Source organism: Eptesicus fuscus, chromosome 20 (genome assembly GCF_027574615.1).
Source record: "Eptesicus fuscus isolate TK198812 chromosome 20, DD_ASM_mEF_20220401, whole genome shotgun sequence".
In the NCBI taxonomy this organism is placed as follows: Eukaryota; Metazoa; Chordata; class Mammalia; order Chiroptera; family Vespertilionidae; genus Eptesicus; species Eptesicus fuscus.
This window is the reverse complement of record NC_072492.1, coordinates 43,665,059-43,674,438: the sequence shown is the minus strand read 5'-3', so window position 1 is coordinate 43,674,438 and position 9,380 is coordinate 43,665,059. Positions and strand designations below refer to the sequence as shown.

At 40.5% G+C, this 9,380-nt stretch overlaps 1 protein-coding gene across 2 annotated transcripts; it reads left to right on the top strand.

Annotated features, from left to right (window-relative positions):
- Window positions 1-1,967: 1,967 nt before the first annotated feature.
- On the top strand, window positions 1,968-6,364 carry KRT10 (keratin 10). Of its 2 annotated transcripts, none has more exons than XM_054709042.1 (8): window positions 1,968-2,576; window positions 3,404-3,486; window positions 3,856-4,012; window positions 4,105-4,266; window positions 4,356-4,481; window positions 4,752-4,969; window positions 5,356-5,696; window positions 5,992-6,364. In XM_054709042.1, the coding sequence occupies exons 1-8, from the start codon at window positions 1,980-1,982 to the stop codon at window positions 6,096-6,098; spliced, it is 1,791 nt and encodes a 596-aa protein (XP_054565017.1). In that variant the 5' UTR covers window positions 1,968-1,979; the 3' UTR covers window positions 6,099-6,364. The 2 variants fall into 2 exon arrangements, with proteins under 2 accessions (XP_054565017.1, XP_054565018.1); XM_054709043.1 differs by having other exon boundaries at window positions 5,356-5,676; window positions 5,992-6,083.
- Window positions 6,365-9,380: the final 3,016 nt, after the last annotated feature.

The following is a 9,380-nucleotide window of genomic DNA, read 5'->3' as shown; positions in this document are numbered from 1 at the left end:
ACAAAATTAAAGACTAATATTAAAACAAAACTGGTAAGATCAAGATTCAAAACTTGCAATAAATACAGGTAAAAATCTTCCAAATGTTTTAACTAAAATGTCTTCTTTCCAAATTGCTTTCATTAATATCAAGCCTTTAAGATCTTCTCTAAACTTATTGGAATATTTTTTCTCTATCCTGATTTATCATGGCTTTCCTTCATCACATATTATCTTCATCAGGAATCAATTCCCATGGTTGGGTTTCATTTTTTCTTTTAACTATTGCCCCACTTGCATGTGCTAACAGGTTGGAGGAACTGCAACTTTTGCTGCTTAGTAACCTCCACTCCAACAATCAACTCTTCGTTATTCGGCCAACCATATTCCCTTTCCCTACAGAAACTATTTCTAGAGTTTTCATAGACTAGAATGTGCAGCTAAAAATTTAATTTGAAAAAGCAATTAAGAATAGAAGAGTGTATGCCAAATACCCTCCTTTCAAAATGTTCATGCCTCCAAGTTTGTTTTGTTTTGTTTTCCCATGTGGAGAAGTTCATGGCAAGAAATAGTAACCTTCTATTCTATCAGGCCAATCCACCTGAGCACAGAAAACACACACACACACACACACACACACACACACACACACACACACACACACTCGGGTATAATAGGAAAGAGCTAAAAGCCAGGCATCAAAGGACCAAGTTTCTAATGTCAGTTCAACCACCTATTATATCTCTTTAGGCAAAATCATAACCTCTCTCAGCTTCAACTTCCCCTTCTAAAAACTAGAGATAATAACCACCATCCTATTTCAGCAACTTATTTCAGAGATTATAAAAGCACTGTATAATTGCAAAATGTGTGAAAAACAATATATATATGCACATGTACAAACACACACAGCAATGTCATTGTCTACGGCTAAATATAAAATAATTTTATATAATGTATAAAGTTCCAATTAAATACTTCCCTAGACAAACTAATAAACCAAATTCTATATACAATATACCCATGGAAATTTTTTCTTTTTGATAAACAGAATCTAGCTTGGAAACATATGTTTAGTCTAGTTCATAATTTTTGGAGCAAGTATCACTCTCTAATCTAGATTTATATTCTTACAAGCAAATTTTTACTCATAATCATAACATATCTAAATTTTCCCTCTCAACCAATCAAACTTAATGTAAGTAAGTACTGGAGGTTAATTTTTCCTATCCTGTGCTAAGAATGTCTATATAATGGTCTTCACATAAGCTTTAATTAAAATTTATTTAATTATTGTTTTTAATGTTAAAAAACAGTAGCACCATTAAATTAGAAGATTCCTAAATCATTACTCACTTCCAATTTCCTAGGCAAAATAGCAATATACCTTCATTCTCCAAACACACACACACACACACACACACACACACACACTTCCTAAATTGTGCTTTTATAGCTTTAACTTTTTATATGTGGCAACTTTTGAACACTAATTAAATTGTTTGGCATATGTGTTGTTTTTTTTTAGTTGCTTACAGTTTTCTATTACAGCATGCTGTTTGTTGTTCCAATTAACTAATACTGCTTAAAACATGAAATTGAAAAATCTTATTTTAACCATAACTTTGCAGCTTTTCCCAAACTTTGCAAACATTCTGTACAACCTAAATTAGTGCTGAGATCAAACTGGATCTCAACAGTTGCTCAATGTTCTTCTAAAGGTGAAAAAGCATTTGTTTATCTGAACTACACCCATTTTCAATTTCAACACAGCAAACCTCTCATTTGTTCTTAAGGCAAAATTTAAGCCATACATATTGGGATTGGTTATTACTGAAGATAATTTATGCAATCATGAGCCAAAGATGCTAAGTTGGCTACAAGAAAACCATGCAAGTAAGCAAACTCTACCACATGCGGGACACACCTCCTGGGCATATATAAAGGCTTGCCACTGTCCTTAGTTGCAGCAGGAACTCCCTGGGCTAAAGAGCATCACCATGTCTGTTCGATACAGCTCCAGCAAGCAATACTCTTCCTCCCGAAGTGGAGGAGGAGGAGGAGGAGGAGGAGGAGGGTCCCTCAAAGTTTCGAGCAGCAAAAGCTCCCATGGTGGAGGATATAGCTCAGGGGGGGGTTTCAGTGGTGGCTCTTTCAGCCGTGGGAGCTCTGGTGGAGGCTGTGGCTATGGAGGTGGACTAGGAGGTGGGTATGGTGGAGGCAGCTATGGTGGAGGTAGCTTTGGTGGAGGCTACGGAAGCAGCGGCTTTGGTGGGGGCTATGGAGGAGGCGGTTTTGGAGGAGGCAGCTTTGGAGGGGGCAACTTTGGTGGGGGCTTCGGTGGAGGCAGCTATGGAGGAGGCTTTGGTGGTGGATTGGGCGATGGCGGCCTTCTCTCTGGAAATGAAAAAATAACCATGCAAAATCTGAACGACCGCCTGGCTTCCTACTTGGACAAAGTCCGGGCTCTGGAAGAATCAAACTATGAGCTAGAAGGCAAAATCAAAGAGTGGTATGAAAAGTATGGCAACGCAGGCCAGCGAGAGCCTCGTGACTACAGCAAATACTACAAAACCATTGAAGATCTTAAAAATCAGGTAAGGGGCATTTAAAAATCCAACTTTAAGCCTATTTTTCATCCATGTGATTCAGATAGATCAATTTTACATTAACCATGATGTGGCTGTTCATTGTGTTTGCCTATGTTACTTTCTTGCTTCCAAAATCAGGCCTGTCTCATCAAAGGTAAGTATTTGTGAGGATATGGTCATTTCCATCTTCATCCAAAAATGTGTGTTGTATGTCTTATACGATGGTGGATTAATGAAAATGTTTTTGTTTTAATGAGTGTATAATGAGTCCACAGTTAAAATGCCCTAGATCATTTACAAATAGGAAAACAGAAAGAACTGTTACATGAGTCCGAACAAAATATCATTCAGATTGATAACAAACAAAAAAAATACTCATTACTTACATTGCAAGAAACATGAACTCTTCAGTAAGGAAGTGATATATTGTTTGCCTCTACGGATTTGTGAACTGTACCTACCGTGTACCAGCTTGGAGTGTATTCATTTAGAATATATTTTTATAACAAATTAAACCAAATACAGGTATGAGCCAGCATTGGCTGAAATACACAGAAATCACACAGTATAAGAGGAGGACACATATGTTGGAACTCAGCTATATAATTCCAGTTAGTTTTCAGAAAGAGATGATAAATAGAGAAATAGAAGAGTATAGAACCTTTAAGAGAACAAATGACTCAAGTTTAAGTGTCAGGGTAAGCCTGCAATATTTCATATTTAAAATAGAAAATTCCCCCCAAATTTTGTAAGAGAACAACATAAAAAATGTAGTTCATCTCTGCCACTATGAAAGCCATACCTATGTCTTATTTCTTTCCCTCTTCCCACAGATCCTCAATCTAACAACTGATAACGCCAATGTCCTGCTGCAGATCGACAATGCCAGGCTGGCAGCGGATGACTTCAGACTGAAGTAAGCTAAGTGAATGGAGTACAGGACTGTCACGACAAATATATGAGTTGTTTTTAACAATGACTTTGGAAATCCACAATAGCATTTACATTTTCCTGAATTCATCTAAAGTTAAACAGCATTGGAGCCGTCAGAGATATTTTCCGTTTCAATATTACCTTTTTGAGCAATATGAAAAGAAGAAAACGCATTTTAAAGTAACTGCTAAGCTTCTTTGCACTAAACCACTAATATCCCTATGTGAATTAGTACATGATAAATGTCGCCATGATAGGAAGTCAACTCTACATTTGCCTTTTAAATAGTCTCTGCCCAAGCACACCCCCCTTGTTTATGTTATAACCAGCTACTGTACCATGCTCGTTTCAGGTACGAGAACGAGGTGGCCCTCCGCCAGAGCGTGGACGCTGACATCAACGGCCTGCGCCGGGTGCTGGACGAGCTGACCCTGACCAAGGCCGACCTGGAGATGCAGATCGAGAGCCTGACTGAAGAGCTGGCCTACCTGAGGAAGAACCATGAAGAGGTGATGCAAAAAACTATCTGTACTTCTCCCAGCCAAAAGACAGCTCATTTTGGTCACAGTGCAGACGTTCAATTTTTCTGTTCCTCAAACAGGAAATGAAAGACCTTCAAAATGTGTCCACTGGTGATGTGAACGTGGAAATGAATGCTGCCCCAGGTGTTGATCTGACTCAACTTCTGAATAACATGAGAAGCCAGTATGAACAACTTGCTGAACAAAACCGCAAAGACGCTGAGGCCTGGTTCAATGAGAAGGTAACCTGCCTTCCCCTTCATGGTGAAGTCAATGGAGGTTGGTTACCATTTCAGATTTTGCTCATCTTTTCATTTTTCTCATACTCTAGAGCAAAGAGCTGACTACAGAAATCGATAGTAACATTGAACAAATGTCCAGCCAAAAAACTGAGATTACTGAACTGAGACGCACTGTTCAAGGTCTGGAGATCGAACTACAGTCCCAACTAGCCCTGGTATGTTAATAACTCTCTCACACACAGTTTCACGCTCATGCAAGAATATGTCACACACAAAAAAAATGCGGAGTTAGGGTACAAAAGTAGAAATAAAAATTGGAGCTCTTGTTAATGGGAGAAAAGCATCATGGGCATCAAATGTAAAACACAAATTCTATTCATTTTATTTATGCTTCTATATGATGTCTTAAGTTGTTAAATAAATTTCACTGTACTCAACTGAACGAGAGGGTCGCTAAGCCACAATATATTCTCTCCCCTTTTCAGAAACAATCTCTGGAATCCTCCCTGGCAGAAACAGAAGGCCGCTACTGTGTGCAGCTCTCCCAGATTCAGGCCCAGATCTCCACTCTGGAGGAGCAACTGCAACAGATTCGAGCTGAAACCGAGTGCCAGAATTCTGAGTACCAGCAACTCCTGGATATTAAGATTCGACTGGAGAATGAGATTCAAACCTACCGCAGCCTGCTAGAAGGAGAGGGAGGGTAAATTATATCTTTTTTTTTTTTTTAATTAGCCCAGTAGCTTTGATTCACTATTCCAAATCGCCAGGCTTTCCTAAAACCCAAGCAAGTGCCAGAGAATGGGAAATGGGAAAGCAGCGAGGAGGCAGAATTCCAAAAAAAAAAAAAAGGCGCATGGAACCAGCCTCCGTTTCTCACGGATTTGGTTCTGGAATTTGATTCTGAGGGTTGTGTGTATATAAAATTGTGTGTAAGGAATGTGTTTTAAAATTTAAAGTGCATACTTGGCAGGGTGGGTTTTTCCCCCCTTAAAACATGTTTTATTTTCTAAAGTAGCAAAAAGCCGGAAAGCGACCCACCGTCTTCCAATGTTTGAGTTAACTGAATGTGACGTTTACTCCCTGTAGTTCCGGAGGCGGCTACGGCGGCGGGCGCGGCGGCGGGCGCGGCGGCGGCTACGGCGGCGGAAGTTCCGGCGGCGGCTACGGCGGCGGAAGTTCCGGCGGCGGTGGCGGCGGTAGCTACGGCGGCGGAAGTTCCGGCGGCGGCTACGGCGGCGGCAGTTCCGGCGGCGGCTACGGCGGCGGCAGTTCCGGCGGCGGCGGTGGTGGCGGTAGCTACGGCGGCGGAAGTTCCGGCGGTGGCGGTAGCTACGGCGGCGGAAGCTCTGGCGGAGGCCACAAGACCTCTTCCGGGTCCACTGGGGAGTCCTCATCTAAGGGATCAAGGTCAGGAGAACCTGGCTGGGGTAATAAGAATTCATCTTAACTTTCTAAAAAATTAAAATCTTGGGGTTACCACTTGCATTATTTTTTAATAAATTATACTCTTGACACCAACCTTGAAGGAAAACTTGCGTAGCCTAAAATGCTATCGCTCAAACATTGCTCGGATTGTTTAAGCAACTTCAGAAAGTTAAATTTTCTTTTTTAAAGTTGGTGTCTTTTTCTTTTAGAAATGTTGCTTGTTAATTAGTGGGACCCTCCCCCCCAAAAAAATTGCTTTGTCTAAATTCTATTTTCTTTTTCTTGATTCACATACAGACAACAATAAAACCAGAGTGATCAAGACAATTATTGAAGAATTGACACCTGATGGTAGAGTCCTTTCATCTAAGGTTGAATCAGAAACCAAGAAACACTACAAGTAAACTACATCAGGAGGAAAGAGTCGCCCTTCACACAGGCCATTTTGCACAGATGCATGAAAAACAGAACCTCCGAGAAGAACAGAACCGTCAATCTTAATAGTCTATGGAAATAGGTTCCCTCTTTGAAAATAGGGTGTCTAAAAGGTGTTTTGTGGTTTCTGTATTTCTTCTTTTCACTTTACCAGAAAGTGTTCTTTAAAGGAAAAAAAAAATTTCTATCCTCATCTACTAATGAACTCAATAAACTTTCTTACTGATGCAAACAATTTTACTTGGTCAGAATTGTCTTTATTTAAATTAGGTTATATTTTTAACCTTAAACATCTGTCAATGATAGCATTTGAAGGTTGATTTATCCATAAATTTTGAAGAGAAGATTATTGTCATTAGGATTTCTCTGAGTACATTTTTTTAACCTTGTGGGCATGTTGGACCAATGTCAGTAACCTCACTGAGTAAAAAGTTCATGAGTCTCCAATCTTATTTTTTTCTTAACAATACACAATCAGTTCTCTGTCTTTGAATTATAAGCCTGGAAATTCTGAAATCTCTCAACTAAGACCCAAAAATAAAGTTATTAGGAAATTTCACATTTCATGATTACTTGCCTTCTCACATATACCTTCCCATATTTTCTTCCCTTTACTATATTACTTCTCCCCAACTGCCATGCAGCTTAAAAGATGTTTTCCAGTGCTTTCTAGCACAGTGGAAATCATATTACACAAAACTATGTGGTGTCCATCAGATGAACAGGAGAAGCACTGTCAAGCCAGGTGATACCAATTTGGCCAAAAGGACATCTCTATGTTTTTGCCTTGGCCAACCCTGCCCAGTGAGCAATACTAAAAATCTGGTACTTGTAGGGTCAACCCCATCACCACGTCTTTCAGCCAATAAGAACCCAAATTACATTTCTTCATACTCTGCTAGTATAAGGGGTGGGTAAGGGCTGGAGTTATTCTGTGCCCCTAAGACTACCTTATGTTCTCTGATGGGTTTCTGTATTACCCATGTCTACCAAATAGCATTCCTCAATATCCTTCCTGATTTGAGCTCCAATTTTCCCCAGGACATGAGCCCTGGTCCCCAAGCCATTTGCTTGGAACTCCTGTTTGGTAAACCCTACCCTCTGTACCCCAAGTTGGTGACTGAAACCCTATTTCAATGTGAATAAATTTCCCTATAGTAAAGTTTCCATGACCTGCTTGGCACCAAATAATAGCATAGTTCAAAGATTTTCCACTTAATTCCTATGTCCTATTATATATGTACCAGGCACTCTTTTGGGGGACCAGTCTTCTGAGGTTCACTGTTGAAGTCCCAACATGCCACATTGTAAAGCCCTGAAATACATGTTGCTGGGTAAGGACTCTTAGAGCACATACTGTGTAAATATTGACTCCTGTTCAAAAACACTATCTTTTTAAAATATTATCTAACAAAGTTAACCAAGCCCCTGGAGTATCCTATATAATAAAAGGGTAATATGCAAATGGACCTAACAGTGGACCGAATGGTGGAATGACCTGTCACTATGACGTGCAGGGGGCAGATGCTCAACACAGGAGCTGCCCCCTGGTGGTCAGTGCGCTCCCACAGGGGGAGCACCACTCAGCCACAAGGCGGGCTAACGGCTGGAGAGCATAGTAGCCCACCTCTGTGGCAGTGCTAAGGATGTCCGACTGACAGCTTAGTCCTGCTTGGGCCTAAGCCATCAGTCAGACAGCCCCCAAGGGCTCCTGGACTGCAAAAGGGCGCAGGCCAGGCTGAGGGCACCCCCCCCCAGTGCACTAATGTCATGCACCAGGCCTCCCGTTTTTCATAATCTGAGATGACCATTCTCTTCATACTGAAAAGATAAGTGTTTTCATATTCAATAATACCAACTTGAGACAAATACAAATATGTTATTATAAGACTAGAGGCCCGGTGCAAAAATTTGTGCACTGGTAGGGTCCAGCCAGCCTGCCCCGATGAGGGCCATCAGGGGTAGGCTGACTGGGGTGAGGGGCCGTGGGTGGGACCAGCCGGGGGGCAGAGCCGGCCAGGGCGAGGGGCCACAGGCATTCCTGTCGTTCCGCTGTTCAGTCAATTTGCACATTACTCTTTTATCATATAGGATAGTTGTTTGTTATTAAGCTTTGTTTCTTCTTCTACCCATTCATAAGCAAGGATCTCAATGTATCAGAGTTCTTTATCTGATTGTGTGGTGAGCAAAATCTTCATTTCTGAAAGGTCTGAATCATAGTGGTCCTGTTGTCTGACATTTTCAATCTTCCAATATCTCCTTAAACAATTACTTATATTAAATTCTCTCTGATAAGCCCTGGGCAGGTAGCTCAGCTGGTTAGAGCATTATCCTGATATGCCAAGGTTGTGGGTTCGATCTCTGGTCAGGGCACATACAAGAATCAACAGATGAATGAGTGGAACAATGAATTGATGTCTCTTCATCTCTCTATCTTTCTAGCTCTCTTTCTCTCCCTTCTTCTCTCTCTAAAATCAATAAAAAATGTATTTATAAAATATTCACAATCTTTAGAGAAATGCAAGTCAAACATTAGGGTAACTACTATTTAAAAAATAAGACTTGGCTTGGGATGGTGAACACAATATGATATACAGATGTATTATAGATTTGTACCCCTGAAACCTATACAATTTTATTAACCAGTTCAATTTAAAAATAACAAAAAATAGTAAATAGCAAGTGTTGGCAAGGAAGTGGAAAAATCAAAACTTATGCCCTGTTGGTGGGAATGTAAAATGGTACAGCTGCTATGGAAAACAGTATTATGGTTCCTCAAAAATATTAAAACTAGCCCGGCCGGTGTGACTCGATGGTTGAGCGTCGACTTATGAACCAAGAGGTCATGGTTCGATTCCCAGTCAGGGCACATGCCTTTGTTGTGAGCTTGATCCCCAGTAGGGGATGTGCAGGAGGCAGCTGATCAGTGATTCTCTTATCATTGATGTTTCTAACTCTCTCTCCCTTCTCCCTTCCTCTCTGAAATCAATAAAAATATATTTCAATATATGCATATCAAAATTAGAATTACCATATGATTCAACAATAACATCCAAAAGAATTGAAATCAGGGTCATGTTTCCAGCAGCATTATTCACAATAAGAGCTTGAGGCAACTATTTTCTTCCCCTTTGTGTTCCCTGCTGCTAGTGCAGTCCTGGTGCATAGTAGGTGCTCATTGAAATTTCCTTTATGTTGTTATGAGTCTTATTTTTAAAAACATAAGTTGTTATACGAATCATGTGTTTTCT

Coding starts and splice junctions, on each gene's coding strand:
- KRT10 (XM_054709042.1), top strand. CDS start 1,980: ATGTCTGTTCGATACAGCTCCAGCAAGCAATACTCTTCCTCCCGAAGT. Junction 2,577..3,403: donor TTGAAGATCTTAAAAATCAG/GTAAGGGGCATT, acceptor CTCTTCCCACAG/ATCCTCAATCTAACAACTGA. Junction 4,013..4,104: donor TGAGGAAGAACCATGAAGAG/GTGATGCAAAAA, acceptor TTCCTCAAACAG/GAAATGAAAGACCTTCAAAA.